We start from the raw sequence: 25,584 nt of genomic DNA on the forward strand, positions 1-25,584 counted from the left end.
GTCTGCGGTCCCTCCTTCCACTAGTCGTCCACTGACCAGACCACTGCTGCCCGTGTACCCCTGGAACCAATTTAAAAGTGCCTACAGCCAAATTTTGTTATGTTAGGCCTACTACGCCTGTCTGTTGTCCCGCCTTCCACTAGTCCTCCACTGACCAGACCACTGCTGCCCGTGTACCCCTGGAACCAATTTTAAAGTGCCTACAGCCAAATTTTGTTATGTTAGGCCTACTACGCCTGTCTGCGGTCCCTCCTTCCACTAGTCGTCCACTGACCAGACCACTGCTGTCCGTGTACCCCTGGAACCAATTTTAAAGTGCCTACAGCCAAATTTTGTTATGTTAGGTCTACTACGCCTGTCTGCGGTCCCTCCTAGTCCTCCACTGACCAGACCACTGCTGACCGTGTACCCCTAGAACCTTTTTTAAACTGCATTGAGACAAATTTTAGGCCTACTAGTTGGGTATGGGGTGTAGAGACGGTGTGTTCCACTCCAAGGTGTTCCCCAGGTTGCCTCTCCATTGCTTCGATCTTCTGGCTCTTCTTAAGTAGTTGTTGAAAACAACACTGCATTAGGCCTATAAGTTGGGTCTGGGGTGTAGAGACGGTGTGTTCCACTCCAAGGTGTTCCCCAGGTTTCCTCTCCATTGCTTCGATCTTCTGGCTCTCGTTTAGTAGTTGTTGAAAACAACACTGCATTAGGCCTACAAATTGGGTATGAGGTGTAGAGACGGTGTGTTCCACTCCAAGGTGTTCCCCAGGTTTCCTCTCCATTGCTTCGATCTTCTGGCTCTCGTTTAGTAGTTGTTGAAAACAACACTGCATTAGGCCTACAAGTTGGGTATAGGGTGTAGAGAGGGTGTCTTCCACTCCAAGGTGTTCCCCAGGTTTCCTCTCCATTGCTTCGATCTTCTGGCTCTTCTTAAGTAGTTGTTGAAAACAACACTGCATTAGGCCTACAAATTGAGTATGGGGTGTAGAGACAGTGTGTTCCACTCCAAGGTGTTTCCCAGGTTGCCTCTCCATTGCTTCGATCTTCTGGCTCTCGTTTAGTAGTTGTTGAAAACAACACTGCATTAGGCCTACAAGTTGGGTATAGGGTGTAGAGACGGTGTCTGCCGCTCCAAGGTGTTGTCCAGGTTGCCACATAATCGAAGCTGCATAGAGCCTATTTTGTAATTTTACACCTACAAAGTCTTTCTGCGGTCCCTCCTTCCAATTGTCCTCCACTGAGCACAACAATGCAGACCATGTACCCATGTAACCTTTTTTAAACCAGCGTCGAGCAAACTTTGTGGTTTAAGGCCTACTTGTAGTGTCTGGCTGCGCCACTCAATACAGCTGTCCTCTTTACAAAAAATGACCTACAATTATCTGTTTTTCAGCCTATCGGAATTTTAAAACTGCAGTGGGCCTACTAGTAGGGTTGGGGCCTTCTATCTGTGTCTTCCGCTCCTTGCTGTTCTCCTACAGTGAACAAAGCTGTGCCGCCGGTTTACTACTGTTGCCAATTTTGAACTGCATTTAGAATACTTACTGATTTGGGCCTACTCTCTGTGTCAGCCTCTCATTCCAGTTGTCCTCCACTGCAATGCCCCCTGGTTAGTCCTGTGTTACCAATTTTGAACTGCATTTAGCCCACTTTATTCTTTGGGCCCATATCTGTTTCCCCCTCATCCTGCTCATTGCCCAGCAAGTGATAGATGAGTCTGCTGGTACATTGACCCATAACACAACATTCCCCGTGCACGCTACACTGCAAGATTGTGACCCTGCTGAAAGTCAGGTCCCCCTTCCCGCATACCATACCACCTTACACGGGGACAAAAAGGAAGGTGCAGATGAAGGTGCAGGTTCCTTCATCAGGTGGGGGGAGGAATACTCGTTGGCGACGTCACTGGCATAGGGTCCCTCATAGTACGCAAAAGTGTTGCTGCCGGTGGGAGGCGCCTCCGCCGTGCAAACACACCGCTGTACTTTGAGGGGCCCTGTGCCAGTGCCAATGCCAACGAGTGGGCCCCCCCTGCTTGCTCAGGATCACAGCACTTGCAAAGTTGAAATACTTACCTCTCTCTGCTCCACTGCCGTGACGTGGTCCAGATTTACTGGGCCCACTAATAACTTGAACCAGCCCTACCCCCCACAACTTTAGCCAAATGACCCCCAATTTCCAATGCCTTACTATTATTATAAGGTAAATTTAGATTGACAAGCTTCAGGAATAAGAATGTATGTTTTTTGCCATTAAAATGGACACTGTACATGTTTTCCTGGCCTCCACTCACTGCTGACTATGCTCCCCCATTGACTTGCATTGGGTTTCGTGTTTCGGTCGATCCCCGACTTTTCGCGGTAATCGGCCAATTCCACTCGACTCGACTCGACTTTTGAGATAGTCGGGTTTCGCGAAATCCGACTCGACTCTAAAAAAGTCAAGGTCGCTCAACCCTACTGAGCATCATATGTGGTCATTATACAGTATGGAGCATCATGTGTGGCCATTATACAGTATGGAGCATCATATGCGGTCATTATACAGTATGGAGCATCATGTGTGGTCATTATACAGTATGGAACACTGTGTGGCCATATTTTTTTGTTTATAATTATTGTATATGAAATAGTGTGATCAGCAGTGCTAAATGGGTGTGGTTGGGACATGGATATGAATGGGTGTGGTCAGAGTCGTGGCCCAAAACTTTTTTTTAGAGAACTGACATAAAAGAACATAGAATTTTAAAAAAAAACTATGTTCTTTTAAGTCATTTCTCTAACAGTGTTGGATTACTCCTCCTTTGCCTCTTTCACCTACACCGCCTAGGCCACTTTCTCCATCCCCTCCTCTGTCTCCTGATTCTAGATTTTTTTTTGTCTGTGCTCTTTTAAGTCCATCCCCCCCTAAAAAAAATCCCCAAAACAGTGTTGGATTCCTCCTCCGCTGCCTCTTCTGCCTACATGGCCAAAGCCACATCCTCGTCCACCTCCACCTTTTCCTTCACGTGGACCTGCTCCTCCAGGTTCAAGATTAAATTTTTTTATATCTGCTCTGCATAGTGTAGTAACAGGTAGTGTTGAGCGATACCTTCCGATATTTGAAAGTATCGGTATCGGATGGTATCGGCCGATATCCAAAAAATATCGGATATCGCTGATACCGATAACCGATACCAATGCAAGTCAATGGGACACAAATATCGGAAGGTATCCTGGATGGTTCCCAGGGTCTGAAGGAGAGGAAACTCTCCTTCAGGCCCTGGGATCCATTTTCATGTAAAAAATAAAGAATAAAAATAAAACATATGGATATACTCACCCCTCCGAAGGACCCTGGCTGTCACCGCTGCGAGCGTCTGCCTCCGTCCTTAAGAATGCAGTGAGTGAAGGACCTTCGATACGCACCGCACACGCCGATTCCGATTTCCGATATCGCAAAAATATTGGAACTCGGTATCGGAATTCCGATACAGCAAATATCGGCCGATACCCGATACTGGCAGTATCGGAATGCTCAACACTAGTAACAGGACATAGCCATAGTGATGGACTGTATTAGGTTTTGTATGCGCAGTTTTCCGAAAACACTCTTTATGTGTTCTCTGCACCCATCTCAAGACAGTACTCCAGTACCCATTTTTTTTAATCTGCAACCTTGTCTGTGGGAGTAATGTGAGTCTTGAACACAGGTGACTGACAGTAATATAAGTAAAAACACATTTTTCTAATCTTCAACCGTGTCTGATAGTACTGTGCATAAAATAAACATTTTTTTAAAATTTGCAACCATGTCTGTGGGAGTAATGTGAGTAAATTATAAGTGGATGGAGTCAGCTCACCACACTGGAGATCCTCTAAGTGGAATCTTTGACACTTCACAGGGATATGGGCAGGGCAAGGACCCCCAGGAGGCTTGCAAGGAAGGAAGGGAAAAAATCCAGCGTAGTAAAACAATCCCAAAAATTGTGATTTTTTTTTTTTTTTTTTTTAAACAAAACCTAACATTTCTTCCATTGTATAAAATCTCCATAGAGGTCCAAAAACAAAGAAGGTAGACACAGAAGGAATCACAGATAAAAAAACACAAACATGTTTCAACAAAATGCCTTAGGCCTCTTTCACACATCAGTGTCTTCAGTACATGTGGTGACAGTTTTCACACGTACCGGAGACACTGACACAGGTAGACCCATTCACATGAATGGGTCTGTGAACATGCCAGTGTTTCAATGGACCATGTGTCCAAGTGACCCACATGTCAACATGTCCGTTTTTGTGCAGCTGCACGGATCACATGGACCCATACAAGTCAATGGGTCTGTGTAAACACGTACCGCACATGGATGCCGTCCTTGTTCCACATCAGTACCACATGGATGGCCTCCAGGGAAGAAGCGCTACAGTAAGCGCTGTTCCCCGGACGCAGGTGCTGAAGACGCTCTCAGCATTCTTCTCTCCTCTGCCAGCGATCGACGCAAGCAGAGAAGAATGATAAGAGTTATATTAAAGTAAGAACGATGACAGCAGGTGGGGGCTTTTGAGACTATTACTCCCATCATCCGACACCTGTTGCCACTAATAACAGTGAAAGAAGGAGCGGATGATCGGGGCATTCCTCAGTCACCGCCTGCAATATAATTAAATGAATGAAAATGTCAGGAAATCGGAAGATCGTTTTGTTGTCCCAATTGCACTTCCAGAACTTTCCTCTGCATTTGCTGCTGCAAAAGAAAAGCCCTATGGCAGGTACATGCCTGTGGGTGATCACAGCCTCCCTTCGCCTGAGGAAAAAACAGCTTTTCTCCTTCTCACTCTGCCTGCTCGTGTAATCCTATACCCCCTTCCCAATCCTTCAGGAATTCTTATCCTCTCTTAACTATATATACTTGTGATGCTTCTACATATTGTGTGGTATTTCCTGATGAAGGGGGCATGAGACCCCCGAAATGTGTAGAATAAACCACTGAGAATCCTTGGTTTTGGGCTGGGAGATAACGGAGTGTGACATCAGTCTTGAATGTCTTTTGTCCGGGGTCTAGCTGCAATACAGGTGCATCTTGATGTGTCCCCTGAGCACATGGTCAGCCATAAGATGACATGATGACAACGAAACGTAAGTGTTTTTTCAACTTTATTCCCATTTTATTTGCAATTGTACTGTACATACAATACTTGTCTTCTTCATAAATTCTTTTTATACTTCTGTAAACACTGCCTACCTTTTTTTTTGGAGTAAAATATATAAAATTACTAGCTTTGTCTCTCCTTGCTCTATATCGAACAGTCATGTCCTCTGAAGTGAATTACGCTACTAATTTGGGTGGGCTCCGGACCCGTTATTAATTAAAAAATCAGAGCTTATGGCAGGGGAATTTGTCCTGTGCGTTTGGTAGGCTTTGTAGCGACTGGCGGCGTTGATAATTATGGTTCCCGCCTGAGTGGGAGTAGATATATCGCCCCTACTGCAGTGTGCCCATTAGCCAGTACAAAGTAAGGCAACCTTTGTGGCGACTAATTATCCTAGGTGCAGTACCCGGTCTGACCTGAGGGTAAGGGGCCAGAGAGCTGCAAGTTCCAAACCAGAACTGGGAAGTGGGATATAGATAAATCCCCTTCAGATGGAACCAGGGGCAACCAAACAACCCCGGTTCATGACATTAGTATGAGCGGTGGGGAGAATAAAGATATCCTCCCTGTGAATCGTGACATACATATATGCAGATGGAGCCACAGAACATCCAGTAGAGAAGTTTGAGTATATCAAAATTACCAATACCTGTACTGCTTAGATCCACCCGTAGTACTAAAGGTCAGGTCCCAGCCCGGTATAGGGACTAAAGTGTCACTGTATTAATAATGTAAATAAGTTTAAATGTATATGATTGCAACCACCAAGCATACGAGCCTACAGAGACTCTAAGAACTTTTAAGAATATTCATTATAACCTGTTGAAGGACAATTGGGCCACAGAACTATGTGTGGTCAGGACCTTCATTGTATATAGTTCCCCGACCTGACAAATATAAACCGTCGGCGTGGCCGAAGAGCCAGAAAAAGTCAGGTCTAGAGTCCCATAACCACGCCCGAGAGCGAGGCAAAGGTGGGTTGGGGCGGTTCTCACTTGTAATAATTATATGGGTACTACGGAATCTAATAGCATGGGATAAAGCCAGTCTGAGAGCAAAGTTGCAGCAAAGAATGTTTTTACTCGAACAGAAATGTAAACAGAATTGACAGAGATATTTCTGCAATTGCAACGAGGTCTTCAGCTCTATATAGTAAATAGCAAACAGAGCATAATGCAGATATTCCTGCAGTAGTAACAAGGTCCTCAGCACAATAAAGTAAATCACAGCAGACTTAGAGGCGAACAGATATTTAAACAAGGAAGTCCAATAAGGTTATAGTGCGAATGCACACAGTCCTTAAAATGAGGAAGTCCAGCAAAACTTGATCACACATGTGCCAGTACTTGTTAGTGGAAGTCCAATAATTCACAGATGATGCGTTGTGTTAATGCAGTCCTGGTGTGGTTGTGCACAACACTGGGAAAAGTTTTGCAAACAAGGAAGACACTTCCACTGGTGCGCAGCTCGTCGCAGAAGTTCCAGAGGAGAGAGGTAGCTGAATGAAGAAAGGCAGACCACCGAGTAATGAGCAGAAGCAGGGAATTCACCAGCAAACCGGCAGAAGCTCTGGAGCCAGCAGCACAAAATACTCAGGCACCTTAGAACACGACCCGGACTTAAATAATCAGGACAGACAGGAAGTTCCATGACAGGGCGAGATACAAGACTCCATTTTGGATCAGGGCGAACAGGCACCAGGAAAGTCCAGAATCCTTACACCACCAAGAAAACTCAAAAGTCCTTAGGGTAACGCAAATGGACCAGTGTTGCCCTCAGGAATTTACAGTGGTGTTCAAAAGTCCTGCATAGGCGTAGGATAAATCGATTAATTGATTTTTCAAATTTTAAACGTTTTCTGTCGAATATCTTCAATGCTAATATCACATATTATATATGGTTTTGTTCAGAATACAATTTTGTATTCTCTCCCTGTAATATTTTTAGCTTTTGAAGCAGTTTTGCCTGAAATTATTGCAACAATATAGGAATTGAAAGCAGAACTAAATATTGTACAGCTTCAGATCCAAAATCGTGTGCGAGTTGTGGTGCTACATGAAGAGGGTTATACCGGCCCCCAGATCGCAAGGAAGGTCGGCTGTAATCAGAGTACAGTCGTAAGAATTTTGCAGAAACATAAGCAGCTTGGAATCACCCAGGACAGGCCCAGATCTGGTCGGCCCAGAAAGTCAACTAAAAGGGAGGATAGAGTACTGATAAGAACATCCCTTGCCAATGGAAAGCTCACCTCTCCTCAGCTTCTGCGAGAATGGCAAGAAAAGTGCAATATTGAGGTAGCAACATCAACTGTTAGGAAGAGATGTTTGGAAGCAGGATTGAGAGGGTGCAAGGCCCGAAAGAAGCCATTGATGACAGCCATACAAAGACAAAGGCGGAAACTGTGGGCATTGAAATAGTTAAAATGGAGGAAGGAGGAGTGGGAAAAAGTGCTATTTAGTGATGAAAGCACTTTTTGCATTTTAGGAAATGATGGCAAGTCTTATGTGAGAAGGTTCCCACATGAAGAGCACAAGCCAGAGTGTTTGAGCTCCTCTGTGAAACATCCGAGGAAAGTAATGGTCTGGGGCTGTATGCCAGCCAATGGTGTTGGAAGGCTTCATATTGTGGAGGGTACGGTTAATGCAAAAAAATACATAGACATCCTTAATAAGAAAATGCTGCCTTCTGCTCAACACTCTGCATTAAATAAAAAATAATAAATCTTAAAAAGTAAAATTTAAGTCTGTGTGAACTTGCATTGGAACTTAATGAACTTAGAAACCTGTTCACCATTCTACACACTGTACGGGTGTAGGTATGGTAATGCTGTAAAAAAATTATCAAAAATGCACATACCATAACAATTTATACAATTTGGGACATTAAAAAATGAGTATGGCATACAATGAGGGATTACAAAAACATATCTGTTCCACCAGTTTCACTGTAGAGATGCAGAAGTATGAAACATTTTTGTTCACGCCTATGCAGGACTTTTGAACACCATTGTAATTGGCAAATTTTTATCGTTTTTAAGGTTTTTGTAATTTTTATCTTTTAGAAATCTTGCAATAGTTCTAATTACTCACCTGTTAACATGTTTTTATGTTTCTTCAGTCCAGGATAACTGAATTGCACTAGGGGAGAATGTGGCACCCCAGGAGTCCAGTTGCCACAGTGGTATTGCCTTCCTCAAGGGTGGTGATACCATGACTGGAAGCAAAGAGGGGTCCCCTTACCTGCTGATGTCCGCATCCAACACCTTTCCTAAGTGAAGACCGGAAGGGGGAGCTTTAACCCAGCTTTCAGGGGAACTTCCTTATAAGTTCTGGTATGGAGGTGGGGTTAGTGAGTCAGACAGTGTGTGTGAGGGAGCAGTGTTGTGAATTCTGTGGCAGAGCTCCCTCCTGTGGTCACAAGTGGTACTTCGGCTGGTTCTCTCTGTGAGCTTCCGTTGGTGGAGGAAAGTGGTACTGCGGCTTCTGAGTTTCCTTCCTCAGGTGATGTGGTGAAGTCGTTAGGTGCTGCTCTATTTAACTCCACCTAGTGCTTTGATCCTGGCCTCCAGTCAATGTTCTAGTATTGGACCTGTTTCCTCCTGGATCGTTCCTGTGGCCTGCTGCTCTGCATAGCTAAGTTCCTCTTTGCTATTTGTTTGCTGTTTTTTTCTGTCCAGCTTGTCAATTTGTTTTTTTCTGCTTGCTGGTAGCTCTGGGAAGCAGAGGGTGTACCTCCGTGCCGTTAGTTCGGTACGGAGGGTCTTTTTGCCCCCTTTGCGTGGTTTTTGTAGGGTTTTGTGTTGACCGCAAAGTTACCTTTCCTATCCTCACTCTGTTCAGAAAGTTGGGCCTCACTTTGCTAAATCTATTTCATCTCTACGTTTGTCTTTTCATCTTAACTCACAGTCATTATATGTGGGGGCTGCCTTTTCCTTTGGGGTATTTCTCTGAGGCAAGGTAGGCTTATTTTCTATCTTCAGGCTAGCTAGTTTCTCAGGCCGTGCCGAGTTGCATAGGGAGCGTTAGGCGCAATCCACGGCTGCCTTTAGTGTGGTTGGAGAGGATTAGGGATTGCGGTCTGCAGAGTTCCCACGTCTCAGAGCTCGTTCTTGTTTTTTGGTTTATTGCCAGGTCACTGTATGTGCGCTGACCTCTATGTCCATTGTGGTACTGAATTACCTTTCATAACAGTACTGGAGGCCCAAAGTACTAATGATTCTCAATAGAGGGAAAAAAATAAGTTCTGAGACCATTTTTTTTTCTCTGCACTGTGTTTTGCCTTTTTTTTCCCCTAGACATTTGGGTGGTTCAGGACACAGGTGTAGCAATGGACATTAAAGGTCTGTCTTCATGTGTGGATCAGCTCACGGCAAGAGTACAAAGTATTCAAGACTTTGTGGTTCAGAATTCTATGTTAGAACCGAGAATTCCTATTCCTGATTTGTTTTTTGGAGATAGAACTAAATTTCTGAGTTTCAAAAATAATTGTAAACTATTTCTGGCTTTGAAACCTCGCTCCTCTGGTGATCCAGTTCAATAAGTTAGGATCGTTATTTTGTTTTTGCGTGGCGACCCTCAAGACTGGGCATTTTCCCTTGCGCCAGGAGATCCTGCATTAAGTAATATCGATGCATTTTTCCTGGCGCTCGGATTGCTGTACGATGGGCCTAATTCTGTGGATCAGGCAGAGAAGAATTTGCTGGCTCTGTGTCAGGGTCAGGATGAAATAGAGGTATATTGTCAGAAATTTAGAAAGTGGTCCGTACTCACTCAGTGGAATGAAGGTGCGCTCGCAGCTATTTTCAGAAAAGGTCTCTCTGAAGCCCTTAAGGATGTCATGGTGGGATTTCCTATGCCTGCTGGTCTGAATGAGTCTATGTCTTTGGCCATTCAGATCGGTCGACACTTGCGCGAGCGTAAATCTGTGCACCATTTGGCGGTATTACCTGAGCTTAAACCTGAGCCTATGCAGTGCGATAGGACTTTGACCAGAGTTGAACGGCAAGAACACAGACGTCTGAATGGGCTGTGTTTCTACTGTGGTGATTCCACTCATGCTATCTCTGATTGTCCTAAGCGCACTAAGCGGTTCGCTAGGTCTGCCACCATTGGTATGGTACAGTCAAAATTTCTTCTGTCTGTTACCTTGATCTGCTCTTTGTCATCGTATTCTGTCATGGCATTTGTGCACTCAGGCGCTGCTCTGAATTTGATGGACTTGGAGTATGCTAGGCGTTGTGGGTTTTTCTTGGAGCCCTTGCAGTGTCCTATTCCATTGAGAGGAATTGATGCTATGCCTTTGGCCAAGAATAAGCCTCAGTACTGGACCCAGCTGACCATGTGAATACACTAATAGCCCAACAGATATATTAATTAGGCCACAGAATGTTTACGTTCAAAAATTCAAAGTTTATTAACAATAAATAGCATAAAACTGTAATTTTAACATAATAGTACGACAAAAATGCCTCCAATCCAATGAACCGGTGCTAGATGCATTGCAGATATTTCACCAGTAATAATACTAAGGATATACACAGAGAATATTTTCATTAGTCATATGACTTATATCCTACAGCTAAAGTGTATTTATGCTCTAATAGGCTGCTGCGACAAAAATCTCGCTGTGCTATAGTGCTGGTTTAACTATATAACAGGGGCTATACCATAGCCTAAATCTTAACTATGAATGTACTTCACTCTAAATTATGGCCCAAGCACCATGTATTGAAAGGTACCTAGATACTATACCCTCTGTAAAGTGACATAGTGACACAGGGGATTCCCAGCGGTAACCTAATGAAGAGACATAATTACCTCTGCACATGCACACAGGACCGGTGTAGTACCCCTATGCGCGTTTCGATAAGATTCTTCTTCCGGGGGCTGACCATGTGCATGGCTCCTGCACATCAGGAGGTTGTTCGCTTTCTGGTGTTGCATAATCTGCATGATGTGGTCGTGTTGGGGTTGCCATGGCTACAAGTCCATAATCCAGTAGTAGATTGGAAATCCATGTCTGTGTCCAGCTGGGGTTGTCAGGGGGTACAAGGTGATGTCCCATTTCTGACTATTTTGTCATCCACCCCTTCTGAGGTTCCTGAGTTCTTGTCTGATTACCGGGATGTATTTGATGAGCCCAAGTCCGATACCCTACCTCCGCATAGGGATTGTGATTGTGCTATCGATTTGATTCCTGGTAGTAAATTCCCAAAAGGTCGACTGTTTAATTTATCTGTGCCTGAGCACGCCGCTATGCGGAGTTATGTGAAGGAGTCTTTGGAGAAGGGGCATATTCGCCCGTCATCGTCGCCATTAGGAGCAGGGTTCTTTTTTGTAGCCAAGAAGGATGGTTCACTGAGACCTTGTATAGATTACCGCCTTCTAAATAAGATCACGGTTAAATTTCAGTACCCCTTGCCATTGTTATCTGATTTGTTTGCTCGGATTAAGGGGGCTAGTTGGTTCACTAAGATAGATCTTCGTGGTGCGTATAATCTGGTGAGAATCAGGCAAGGAGATGAATGGAAAACTGCATTCAATACGCCCGAGGGTCATTTTGAGTATCTAGTGATGCCGTTCGGACTTGCCAATGCTCCATCAGTGTTTCAGTCCTTTATGCATGACATCTTCCGAGAGTACCTGGATAAATTCCTGATTGTGTACTTAGATGACATTTTGATCTTCTTGGATGATTGGGAGTCTCATGTGAAGCAGGTCAGAACGGTGTTTCAGGTCCTGCGTGCTAATTCTTTGTTTGTGAAGGGATCAAAGTGTCTCTTTGGTGTACAGAAGGTTTCATTTTTGGGGTTCATCTTTTCCCCTTCTACTATCGAGATGGACCCTGTTAAGGTCCAAGCCATCCATAAATGGACTCAGCCGACATCTCTGAAAAGTCTGCAAAAGTTCCTGGTCTTTGCTAATTTTTATCGTCGCTTCATCTGCAATTTTTCTAGTATTGCTAAACCATTGACCGATTTGACCAAGAAAGGTGCTGATTTGGTCAATTGGTCTTCTGCTGCGGTGGAAGCTTTTCAAGAGTTGAAGCGTCGTTTTTCTTCTGCCCCTGTGTTGTGTCAACCAGATGTTTCGTTTCCGTTCCAGGTTGAGGTTGATGCTTCTGAGATTGGAGCAGGGGCTGTTTTGTCGCAGAGAAGTTCTGATTGCTCGGTGATGAAACCATGCGCCTTCTTTTCCAGGAAGTTTTCGCCTGCTGAGCGAAATTATGATGTGGGCAATCGAGAGTTGCTGGCCATGAAGTGGGCATTCGAGGAGTGGCGTCATTGGCTTGAAGGAGCTAAGCATCGCGTGGTGGTCTTGACTGATCATAAGAACTTGACTTATCTCGAGTCCGCCAAGCGGTTGAATCCTAGACAAGCTCGTTGGTCGTTGTTTTTCGCCCGTTTTGACTTTGTGATTTCATACCTTCCAGGCTCTAAAAATGTGAAGGCGGATGCTCTGTCTAGGAGTTTTGTGCCCGACTCTCCGGGTGTATCTGAGCCGGCGGGTATCCTCAAAGAGGGAGTAATTGTGTCTGCCATCTCCCCTGATTTGCGGCGGGTGCTGCAAAAATTTCAGGCTAATAAACCTGATCGTTGCCCAGCGGAGAAACTGTTTGTCCCTGATAGGTGGACGAATAGAGTTATCTCTGAGGTTCATTGTTCGGTGTTGGCTGGTCATCCTGGAATCTTTGGTACCAGAGAGTTAGTGGCTAGATCCTTTTGGTGGCCATCTCTGTCGCGGGATGTGCGTACTTTTGTGCAGTCCTGTGGGATTTGTGCTCGGGCTAAGCCCTGCTGTTCTCGTGCCAGTGGGTTGCTTTTGCCCTTGCCGGTCCCGAAGAGGCCTTGGACACATATCTCTATGGATTTTATTTCAGATCTTCCCGTCTCTCAAAAGATGTCAGTCATTTGGGTGGTCTGTGATCGCTTCTCTAAGATGGTCCATTTGGTACCCTTGTCTAAATTGCCTTCCTCCTCTGATTTGGTGCCATTGTTTTTCCAGCATGTGGTTCGTTTACATGGCATTCCAGAGAATATTGTTTCTGACAGAGGTTCCCAGTTTGTTTCGAGGTTTTGGCGAGCCTTTTGTGGTAGGATGGGCATTGACTTGTCTTTTTCCTCGGCTTTCCATCCTCAGACTAATGGCCAGACCGAACGAACCAATCAGACCTTGGAAACATATCTGAGATGCTTTGTTTCTGCTGATCAGGATGACTGGGTGTCCTTTTTGCCTTTGGCTGAGTTCGCCCTTAATAATCGGGCCAGCTCGGCTACCTTAGTTTCACCGTTTTTCTGCAACTCTGGGTTCCATCCTCGTTTCTCTTCAGGGCAGGTTGAGTCTTCGGACTGTCCTGGTGTGGATACTGTGGTGGACAGGTTGCAGCAGATTTGGACTCATGTAGTGGATAATTTGACTTTGTCCCAGGAGAAGGCTCAACGTTTCGCTAATCGCAGACGCTGTGTGGGTCCCCGACTTCGGGTTGGGGACTTGGTTTGGTTATCTTCTCGTCATATTCCTATGAAGGTTTCCTCTCCTAAATTTAAACCTCGTTTTATTGGTCCGTATAGGATTTCTGAGGTTCTTAATCCTGTGTCTTTTCGTCTGACCCTTCCAGATTCTTTTTCCATACATAACGTATTCCATAGGTCATTGTTGCGGAGATACGTGGCACCTATGGTTCCATCTGTTGATCCTCCTGCCCCGGTTTTGGTGGAGGGGGAGTTGGAGTATATTATGGAGAAGATTTTGGATTCTCGGGTTTCAAGGCGGAAACTCCAGTATCTGGTTAAGTGGAAGGGTTATGCTCAGGAAGATAATTCCTGGGTCTTTGCCTCTGATGTCCATGCTTCCGATCTTGTTCGTGCCCTTCATATGGCTCATCCTGGTCGTCCTGGGAGCTCTGGTGAGGGTTCGGTGACCCCTCCTCAAGGGGGGGGGTACTGTTGTGAATTCTGTGTCAGAGCTCCCTCCTGTGGTCACAAGTGGTACTTCGGCTGGTTCTCTCTGTGAGCTTCCGTTAGTGGAGGAAAGTGGTACTGCGGCTTCTGAGTTTCCTTCCTCAGGTGATTTGGTGAAGTCGTTAGGTGCTGCTCTATTTAACTCCACCTAGTGCTTTGATCCTGGCCTCCAGTCAATGTTCTAGTATTGGACCTGTTTCCTCCTGGATCGTTCCTGTGGCCTGCTGCTCTGCATAGCTAAGTTCCTCTTTGCTATTTGTTTGCTGTTTTTTTCTGTCCAGCTTGTCAATTTGTTTTTTTCTGCTTGCTGGTAGCTCTGGGACGCAGAGGGTGTACCTCCGTGCCGTTAGTTCGGTACGGAGGGTCTTTTTTTGCCCCCTTTGCGTGGTTTTTGTAGGGTTTTGTGTTGACCGCAAAGTTACCTTTCCTATCCTCGCTCTGTTCAGAAAGTTGGGCCTCACTTTGCTAAATCTATTTCATCTCTACGTTTGTCTTTTCATCTTAACTCACAGTCATTATATGTGGGGGCTGCCTTTTCCTTTGGGGTATTTCTCTGAGGCAAGGTAGGCTTATTTTCTATCTTCAGGCTAGCTAGTTTCTCAGGCCGTGCCGAGTTGCATAGGGAGCGTTAGGCGCAATCCACGGCTGCCTTTAGTGTGGTTGGAGAGGATTAGGGATTGCGGTCAACAGAGTTCCCACGTCTCAGAGCTCGTTCTTGTTTTTTGGGTTATTGTCAGGTCACTGTATGTGTGCTGACCTCTATGTCCATTGTGGTACTGAATTACCTTTCATAACAGAGCAGACAGTGAAGGAGGAAGAGGCAAGTGAGGAGAATCTGAAGGATAGGAGCTGTGACTGAGCTCACCTCAGGACAGAGGGCGGAATACCGGACACCGGAGTCCGTGGTTGTGTGGGGACCGGAGGCACAGCGACTAAATCTGGAGGGCAAGAGAGTGCAGGTCTCCTGGCCCAATCTGACACCCAAAGGCACAGCATCATATCTGAGCCCAGAGTCACCACGAGGGAGTGGCACCTGTAACAGGCTCAAGCTGCCTGCCATGTGGGTAGTGTTTCACTTAGTAGACAGACTGAGAGAGGGACTTGAGTAGAACTAAAACCACCAAGCACTCAGAGAACAGCGCAGCAGGAAGGCCTCCAAGCCCACCTGGCTAAGTGGACTCTGAATTGCTTCCAGGCTGCCCAAATCTCCATGACCAGCTGTTACTTGTGCCCAGGAACGGACTGTGGCTGAAATTCAGTCCTGGCATTTGAAATCACACAGGACCATGTTGTCCCCGTCCCCATGAACCAGATGGGAAATGTTACTAATATTACCCTGGATGGAGGAAAGGAAGATTTTCCACAAGACCAATATTTCTAAGGACACCCCTGGCCTGCTGGAGTAAGTGATGGAGTCAGCAACTTTGTGCTCCATCACAACTCTTAACAGTAATGGTGTCTTGAGAACACCGATTTTGTTAACAACGTAGCAGACAAGCCAGGCCATGACCAGACAGGCCCTTCTGGCATTTGCCAGAATTGCCAAATGGCCAGTCTGGCCCTGCTTGTGCGCCAGACTGCACCTTCAACCTGGGATTAAAGGTAAAGAAAACTGCAACCCTTGTGTCCTTTAGTTATTCCTGCACCCTCAGTCCTGCACCCACATTCCTGCACCCCAACATCCACCATCCCTCAAACTGTTCTGGTAGCCCTGGGGCCCTGCTCCCCCTGTGGGGAGCCAAACCATCTCAGCTGCAACACCACCGGTCCCAGCGGTCCCCTTAAGCAGCGTCCGCCAGCTATCGCCGAACACCACAGGTTGCATCACGTGAAGTCCCTTACAAACTTTCCCTCATCCCTTTAATTGCACGCCCAGGGCCATGGACTAGGTCACTGATGCAGTGACCACCCCTTTAAGAATCGCCCAACCCAGTTCCGAGTACCCATGGCCCTAGCGGGTGTGTCACTAACGTTCAGTGTCTTCTCCAGGAAGAACACTAACCATCCTCTCCTCCTCATGACTCATCACCTCCTTCTCCTCCTCTTCAGGCCATCCATGCTGGACAGGCATGAAGCTGGGATTGGGACAGGCCCAGAATTAGGGGGGCCCCAAGGGGCCCGGGCCCTGGGCCACCCACCAAGCGGGGGCCTCCCACCAATAAAGGGATAAATATCTCAAAACATGCAAAATACACATCTTTGCTGCAAACCGTTTCTAATGATAAGGAACATGTAACAAAAGATAAACTATTGAAAGTGTAGGGACCTGGCTACGGTCCTACATCTCAGTGGCTGGCGCAGAGCAGCAGAGTCATGGCACCTGACCTGCGTCAGCATCCACTGACCTGGCTAGCCAGACTTCCTTAGTGCTGTCCCTGTACCTAATGCTCAGCTTATGGCATGCGGCAGCCTTCTCCGATCCCAACAGAAGCTTCTAGGTGCTACCTACTCAGCTATATGATCGCTCCCTCGGATTAGATCAGATGAGAGTTTGTTCAACTACCTTCGAGGAAGGAGGCGGAGCCACGATGTTGGCGCGAGAAGAGAACTACAGTTATATGAAAAAGTTTGGGCACCCCTATTAATCTTAAGCTTAATGTTTTATAAAAATTGTTTTTTTTGCAACAGCTCTTTCAGTTTCATATATCTAATAACTGTTGGACGCAGTAATGTTTCTGCCATGAAATCAGGTTTATTGTACTGCCGAAAGCAGTTTTAACCCTGTGGACGCCGGGGGATGTGACAGACATCGGAATGCAAGTATGTAGTGTTTGTTTTAACTTTTACAATGATAACCAGGGTAAATATTGGGTTACTAAGTGCGGCCCTGCACTTAGTAACCCGATGTTTACCCTGGTTACAAGTGAACACATCGCTAGATCAGCGTCACACACGCCGATCCAGCGATGACAGCGGGTGATCAGCGACCAAAAAATGGTCCTGATCATTCCCCACGACCAACGATCTCCCAGCAGGGGCCTGATCGTTGGTCGCTGTCACACATAACGAGATCGTTAGCGGGATCGTTGCTACGTCATAAAAAGCGTGACGTTGCAACGATATCTTTATGTGTGACTCCCCCTTTACACATTTCCCATTTATTATCTGTATTCTCATTTCTGAGGATATTGTCCCAGTCTACCAGATTAAGGGCATCTCTAAGCTGGTCAAACTTTGCCTTCCTAAAGTTCAGTGTTTTTGTGACTCCCTGACAAGTCCCCCTAGTGAAAGACAGGTGAAACTGCACAATATTGTGGTCGCTATTTCCTAAATGCCCGACCACCTGCAGATTTGTTATTCTGTCAGGTCTATTAGATAGTATTAGGTCTAAAAGTGCTGCTCCTCTGGTTGGATTCTGCACCTGTTTTGAATACATACTCCTAGTATGTGAGTCACCCGCCAGGGCCGTGGAGAACTTGGTACCGTGTCCGGTACTTAAAGGTGATGTCACGGTGCCTGCGACCTGGTCCGTGGCCCTCGGCGCCCAATTAAAGGGGGTTAGGTCTTTTTAAGGGAGTAATAATAGTAAGGTTACCTGGGGTGTTATATATGCATGGCCCACATCCTTATCCTGGTATGCAGGGCTCCTATCTTGTCCTAGTATGATTGACCCCAAACCCTGGTCCTGGTATGCATGGCCCCATTCTTATAATTGGCCCCCACCCCCATCCTTGTATGCATGGCCCCATCAGAAAACCTTAAAAAAAAAAAAAAAACATTACACTGACCTACACGGTGCTCCCTCGCAGCGTCCTGCTCCGATGCTAGCAACTGCTTTATGCTTGTAAGCAGCACATGGCGGGGACGTCACAAGCAGAGCACAGCTGCCGGAGTACTCACCGGGACTGTGCAACCAGAGAGAGGTGAGTATTCATTGCTCTTCAGTACCGCGCAGTGTCAGCTGCTGCCTTCCTGCTGCTGCCGGCGGTCACTTGTGCCGCTATTTAAGAGAAATATATTCAGTACATCCGGACTATAAGACGCACCCCGTAATTTTCCTCCACATTTTTGGAGCAAAAAAGTGTGTCTTATTTTTTGGATTATGTGTTAGGTTTGGTTTGGTTATAAATCCGTAAAACCGACACAATAGTCTGACAACATTATTCCCAGATCCCATATGTGGGTCAGAAAGGCATGCGCCATTTTCTCCATGCTGGTCCCATTAGTTTTAGCTCTTTCCCATCCATTTCAGCTCATTTCTCCAGCCCCCAGACCTCTTTGCTGGGTCCAGCAGAAAAATATTAGGCTTTCCCAATAAGCTCTAAGACTAGTAGCAACATAGTTTTTTGGTGCGCTATCCTACCGCACTGTGTGTATGCAGGTCTATAACTGTGAGATCTAGAGGGTTACGAATTCACAGTCATCATAGACCTGTATCAAATACTAGTTACTGTTACTAGATATTATCCTTCATTGGCGGTGATACGCAGATGCGTTTTTATATGTGTCTTCATGTTGTACATATGCACCTTGCACTTTTGGTAGCACTACATGTCTGCACTTTTTTAATAAGATAGAAATAAAAGTTATATTTTAACTATATATAGGAATCCGCTTATCCCATCCTTAAACACACAACCATCTTAGGTATTCAGACACACCTCTTTGGGTGGGTTTATAGGTGACTGGACCCACCCATCTCTCCAATCACATGGAAGCCCTCCCAATGTAAAACAAATCCCTCAGCAGTAGATCTGCTTGAGCAAAACACAACCAGGCTTCCATCACCATCACAGGCCACCCACCTCTGCGATACATACCGCCCATTAACCACATGACCAGTCGCTATGCCACATATTTCCCCCTCTGCCTAAAGCCATGGGGCTTGGTACTTTCTATTACCCGACCAGAGATCTTTCTCGGTCTTCTCTGCCAGTTAAACCGTCTGTCAAAGTCAGGCCCTGCTACTGAACCTTTTCGCAAGCATTCGTCATCCATCTCTGTCATGTCCTTTGATAAAGATGACCCCCTGTCAGACCACCCGCACCCCTGGCAGTCATTCCGGTGTCGCAGTTCCCTTGCACTCATATTATCTGTCTGGTCTGACACTTTTTCATCACGTCTGTTACAGGGTCTCCCGCCTAGGTCACTCAGCCCTGAGCTAACTGAGGCATCACTGCTTCTACCTCTTCCATCAGGCCACCTTCTGTTATCTTTCTGCTGGTCATTTCTCCCTTGGTCTTTATTGCCCGAAGAGCAGTTCTTCCATTTGTCTCTATGTCCGCCAATCTTTACTGAACCTCTTTGCCTAATAATAATCTTTATTTTTATATAGCGCTAACATATTCCGCAGCACTTTTGTCATGAGGCAGAAATAGGAAAACAGGAGATGAGGAATCTGGGCCCCTGAACTGCCCCTCAGGCTAGGGGAAGCCCTGTCTTTCCTTAATTTGGGGGTACCCTTGAAGGTAGGGAGGCCCAAGCCACTGACCTGTCCCTGTCTCCTGTTAAACCCTGAACTAAACCCCCAACCCCCACCCCAGGGGGTGAACAGTGTAAACAGCACCACAAAGCAAATAAACAGGAACAAACAATATGAGAGTGAGGGGAACACAATACCAAAAGGTGAATGCACAAACTACAAAGTAACAAACTCAGAACTTAGCTTGTGCACGCCGCTGCAGACTCCACAACACAGATAGTACAGCAACTGAGCTCCAAACACCAGACTTGGCTGACACCAGGGAGCAGCTACTGCGAGGTTGGTCTCCTGAAAGGAACTGTATAACCAACAGTCAGCTGATGCACCAGGTGACCTTATAAAGGATGGTGGGAGTGGTCACAAACATCAGCTGACCCAGCAGCAATGCAATGCAAATACACCAGTGACCACCGGGGGGAGAAAACTGCATTAACCCCCAATGACCAGAAAAGGAAAAAAGGTTTAAATCTGAGAGAAACCAGATCTGTGACAGATCCAAACATGGATCGTGACAGCTTTATAGTTTTGCACACATTATCATTGCTGTCCCTGATGGGGCTCACAATCTAAATTCCCTATCAGTATGTCATTGGACTTGTTGTCAGATCCATGGAGAGTCTTGAGAATATCCAGATGCTCCTGGGCAGCACGATGGCTCAGTGGACAGCACTGCAGCCTTTCAGCGCTGGAGTCCTGGGTTCTACTCCCACATTGGACAACATCTGCAAGGAGTTTGTATGTTCTCCGCGTGTTTGCGTGGGTTTCCTCCGGGTACTCCGGTTTCCTCCCACATTCCAAATCTTGCAGCAACTGCATCTCCGCTCTGCACGGCTCCGCATCGCAGACTTTGTAGACTCGCCGATCCACAGCAACTCTTCATAACCCCACGGAGTTACCACCAGACACTTGTCAGCTTCGTGACCCCACCGAGCCACAGCAATCACCTCCACACGTGCTTCCTGGACCATTGCAGTAATAGCCTAGAGAGGGTCCATGGTTATTGCCCTCCCCCCCCCCCCCCCGGCTAAAAACATCTGCCCCCAGCCACCCCAGAAAAGGCACATTTGTAAGATGCACCTATTCCGGCACAGCCTGACTAATAATGGTGAGATGTCAATAAGACACCTATCCATTATTAATCCAATAGTAGGAAAGGGTTAAAAATACACATAAAATTTTCTCACGCTACAGAGTTCATTTGAGTTCATGCGACCAGGGGGCGCAGCTTCGGTGATAGCACCGCTAGTCACCAACGCTCCGTTCCCTGCATCTCATTCACTCCCTAGTTGTTTACAGCTGGGAGCGGCCACATTAGCAGGCTCCCGGTTGTAAATGTATTTAACCCTTTCACATGGATTTATAGCGTGGAATTTGACCGTGCGGCGGACAGGTATGGGATATTGTTGCTTTTTTTATGTTGGATTTTTTTTTACAGAAGAACGAGGGCTTCGGTTGGATTGAACGTACAATAAAGATGTACTTAAAACCTGTGTGTTTCTTTCATTAAAATACTTTATTCATAATGTGTGTGTCCTTCTTTAACCCTTTACTACTATTGGATTAATAATGCATTGGTGTTGTTAGGGTTGGCGGAACACATCGAATATATTTATTAGATGGGATAGGTGCGTTCGCAACCCGGGATCCACCGTGCTGGAAGGAATCTACTGCTAAGTAAGGCTGCGAAGCAAATTAGAACAAACAAACTCTGTTACTTCACAGAGCCCGTAGTAAAGAGAATGCTGTGCCCTGTTTAACTCACAGGGGACACAGCTACTGTGTAGAGCCGACAGTGGTCATGCAGTCCAACCAATGCGCAGCTCTTCTCCGGTGGAGCCAGAATTCTATCGGCTATTAGCCAGCCCTGAATTCAGACATAAACTCCTCACCGGAGGTGCCAGCATTCTAGGGGCTTATTTCAGCCGGGTCCCTGACCACACACACGACCACACTGGCACTGAGCTCATACATATTTGACACTAGCACATGGCCGTGGGGTCATGAGAACCTTCTATAGCTGTAGCACCTTCAGGACCTTCCAAAAAGGACCAATGGAAGGCTGCCACAGAACTTGATCAGGTACAGGACCTTCCTGGAGGACCAATGGAAGTTGCTGCAGTACCTGAGCTTGTGACCCTTGATCTCCACTGAGAGATCTTACCCTGGGCATGCTCAGTGTGTGCAAAGCAGAACTTAGTCCCAGAAAAGCCTGCTCACCGCAGATCAGTGCAGGGTACAATAGCAGAGCCTGGAGAGGCAGTAGTAACCTTTTGCACAGTATCCGACTTAGTGAGACGCTGGGACCGATGTCTCCGCTGAGCAGGCTCCACTGCGGCCGATGCAGAATGGGAGACCGCAGCAGACATGGTTCGAAATTCCCCCTGTGCAGAGGCGGGAACTCGACTCCTAACAGGTGTCTTATTGACGCCTCTCCATTATTAACCAGGCTTAATGTCACCTTACAATAGCAAAGTGACATTAACCCCCTATTACCCCATATGCCACCACTACAGGGCAGTGGGAAAAGAGAGGCTAAGTGCCAGAATAGGTGCATCTTACAGATGTGCCTTGGCTGGGGGCAGATGTTTTTCGCCGGGGGGGGCAATAACCATGGTCCTTCTCTAGGCTATTAATATCTGCCCTCAGTCACTGGCTTTCCCACTCTGGTGGAAAAAATTGCCCGGGAGCCCACACCAGTTTTTTACGTGAATTAACCCTTTAACTCCTACAGCTCTCAAATTTTACATACACAACTAACATTATTAGTGAGGAATATGTAAAAATATAACGGATATGCGACGGTTTATTTTATGTAACCATGTGTCATATCCTGTCGGGTTCTGCAATGATTGTTGTGATGCAGTGACCCCTGTGACAGCTAGGGGGCGCTGTGAGTGCTCTTTGGGATGTGCATGGAGGAATATTTGTTATAATGCTGGTGAAACAGTGACTGGCTGTGTTGTGAATGGCCGATATGTGTCGCAGAGGGAGTCTGCGTAGTAAGTCTGATGTAATGTTGTTGTTCTGGGACCTGTAGTCCCTCAAGAATGTGTATATGTATGGTGTAGTTGTAAGGGAGACTTACTAGGCTAGTTGTGTGAGATGGGTGGGACAAACTAGCCACACATCCACACACCTAGCCAGGGGAGTGGTTAAGGGTATATAATGTGACCAGGGTGTGGGTCACATGTCCCGTGTGGTTCCAGTGGAAGGTCCTGGAGAGCCTATGTGTTGGGAGGTTCTGGGAGTAGGAACGGATCCCTGAATAGCACACTGAACCCCTTGTGTTGGATTTCCTGGGAGTAGGAGTCCTGAATAGCACATGGTGGGGCTTTGGACCTGGTAGCCTGGGGTGTTGGACAGAGGTCCTGAATAGCACCTGGACAGGTCATATGCTGGAAGTATGTGTTGGATTTCCTGGGAGTAGGAGCCCTGAATAGCACATGCTGGTGTGTTGGATTTCCTGGGAGTAGGAGTCCTGAATAGCACATGGTGGGACTTTGGACTTGCTAGTGGCCTGGGGTGTTGGTCTGACGTCCTGAATAGCACTCGGACAGGTCATATGCCTGGGGTATTGGACTGACGTCCTGAATAGCACCTGGACGGGTTATATGCCTGGGGTGTTGGATGAGGTCCTGAATAGTACCTGGACAGGTCATATGCCTGGGGTGTTGGACGAGGTCCTGAATAGCACCTGGACAGGTCACATGTGCGGTTCATGTGGGGAGGAGGCTTCCTGAAGAACACATGCTGGAGTGTTGGGAGGTTATGGGAGTAGGACCGGATCCTTGAATAGCGCACAGTAAGACTCTGATTCTGGATGGTCTATGTGGGGGAAGCTACCGTCCTTCGGTGGGTCTGGACTGACTAAGATATGCCGCCAGGCAAGTTGGTGATCCCTGTGAGGCAGCTTTCCCAGAGGAGTGGACTGACGAGGAGTCAGAGGTGGAGCAGGAGCTCCCGTCAGGTACCTATACAGACTGTTGGTGCTTGTGATGTTCAATGAACTGTGTGGTCTCCCATGGTGACTGAACGGAGTGAGGTTCAGCGTGTTTAGAGACCGCGACCCAGTGTCATATGTGCTTTATGTGACTTGGGACATTGGTGAACTGTACGGCGTACGGACACCCATGGTAACTGGGCGAAGTGAGAGGTCCAGCATGTTTAGTGTCCCTGAGTCAAAGCCGTATATGAAATGTACAATATAAAGCTGCAAGTTAACATCACCAGTTGGTGCCTATTGTGTTCTATGGAATGCATAATATGAACTGTGCATAACCCGGTTTATGACCCTTTAATAAACCACATGAACTGTTTTGTGTTCAAAAATCGTGCCTGACTACGTTAATCCCGTGCCAAGCGAGTGTCCCCCAATACACATTGTGAGAGCAATCTTACATTATGCAGAAGCCAACAATTGAATTATCGGCTTTCTGCTACCTAACGCTCTATGAAATATATATATATATATTCATATGCGTGTCAATGACATACACCTATATGCTGGGCGGGGGAGATTCGAATAGTACGAGGCGAGTAGTGAAATACTCGCTATTTTCCGAGTACCGAATACCGACGATTATACTAGCTCATCCCTAACCCTGATTTGTTTTGAGGAGATAAAGCTTCCTCCTCCCTATAGTCCTGACCTTGCCCCATCGGGCATTACCTGTTTGGTCTTCTGAAAGGAGCCCACCGAGGACAAAGATTCACGTGTCATGAAGAGGTGGACACAGTGGAGAGCTCGGGCTCACAGCTCAGAATAAAATATTTTTTCAATTGGAAGCTAAATCTTGTTGACAAATGGACACAGTGTATTGAAATGTAAAGAAGTTATATATATAAAAAATCTTGCCTTTACTGAAAGCTGCTGTAAATAAAACCGCAGCTCTCACTTCTTCTTTATCTCTGATTCATCTGAAAGGGGGCAGTGAAGCCAGAGGTGAATGTTAATATTATTATATTACTGGGAGCAAACATTGGGATTGAGAAGGGGTTGTCGAGTACTGGATAATCTCTTTTAACACTGCCGGACTACATCTCACATGCAGAGCAGTCCAGCTAATCTGTGTAACTCCCCCTACTGATTGGCAGCTCGCTCGCAACACTTAGCGTACACAGGAAGCTGCCAGTCGGGGATTATACAGTGCTCTGCATTCTCAGCTCTGCTGCATCTAAAACAGGTATTCTATGAAAACTGCAGCAAGCAGCCCAGTAAGTGATTCATCTCTGGAATAGGGCATTCTTGCACTATATTACACTGCTCTCAGATTATATCACAAAAACCTGCTGACAGCCTTTAGAACCAATTATTTCATCCCAGACAAATGTTATAATAACCAAGGACCCGCTGTTTCCTTGTCATGGCCAATCCTCCATGTACCATTATTAGGCCCGACTATGGATGTCCTCTGTGTCGTACGATGTGTGGGAGGATGTAATAAGGATAGTACTATCATTCTCTATCCCTATTCATGTTTTTAGCATTTACTCACCCAGTTGGGCGTAGATTTCTGCTCTCTGGAAGATGTTCATGGTTAAACTCCCTCTGTTGTCCACCATGGTGATGTTCTTGGTGAGGTCGCAGGCTTGTCTCTCCATTGTCATGGGTTCATCAGTATCTGCTGCTTTAGCGTATGCTCTGAAATCTTCTCCATCATCCAGCACGTACTTACAGGAGTTGATGAAGGAGGATTTCCCATGACCTAAGTAACCAAAGATCTGCAGGAGAACCCGCGAGTATCCCTGATGACCCCGGGGCCCGTCATCCAGGGTGAAGTTACGGATACTTTCTTGAAGCTGTTCGACGTCCATCTCCTATAAGAACTTTTCTCTTCTGTATCTTTATCCTCAGTGTTTTTGCCGTCTAATCGTTCACACCTTTACCCCTTAGTTTCACTTTTACATTTCGAAATGTACCAACTAGATGGAGGAAACAATACCTTTTGTCCTTGTGCAAGTTGTTGACATTTCTTGTGCCAAATTCTTGCGCGAAATAAAAAAAATACTCAAGTTTTAACTTTACCTTTTTTGTGTCTTTTCAAAGCAAAATGTCTCATGTTCCATGAAAATGTCACTAAATT

At 46.2% G+C, this 25,584-nt stretch overlaps 1 protein-coding gene across 1 annotated transcript in view; it reads right to left on the bottom strand.

Annotated features, from left to right (window-relative positions):
• LOC138646054 (reticulocyte-binding protein homolog 2b-like) overlaps window positions 1-25,376 on the bottom strand; it is an 82,352-nt gene extending 56,976 nt beyond the window's left edge. The window contains exon 1 of the mRNA XM_069735523.1: window positions 24,997-25,376. Within this exon, the coding sequence (XP_069591624.1) occupies window positions 24,997-25,315 (319 nt within the window). The 5' untranslated portion in view covers window positions 25,316-25,376. The remainder of the gene's footprint in view (window positions 1-24,996) is intronic.
• Between the last annotated feature and the right edge of the window lie 208 nt (window positions 25,377-25,584).

This window comes from Ranitomeya imitator, chromosome 7, assembly GCF_032444005.1.
Source record: "Ranitomeya imitator isolate aRanImi1 chromosome 7, aRanImi1.pri, whole genome shotgun sequence".
NCBI lineage: Eukaryota > Metazoa > Chordata > Amphibia > Anura > Dendrobatidae > Ranitomeya > Ranitomeya imitator.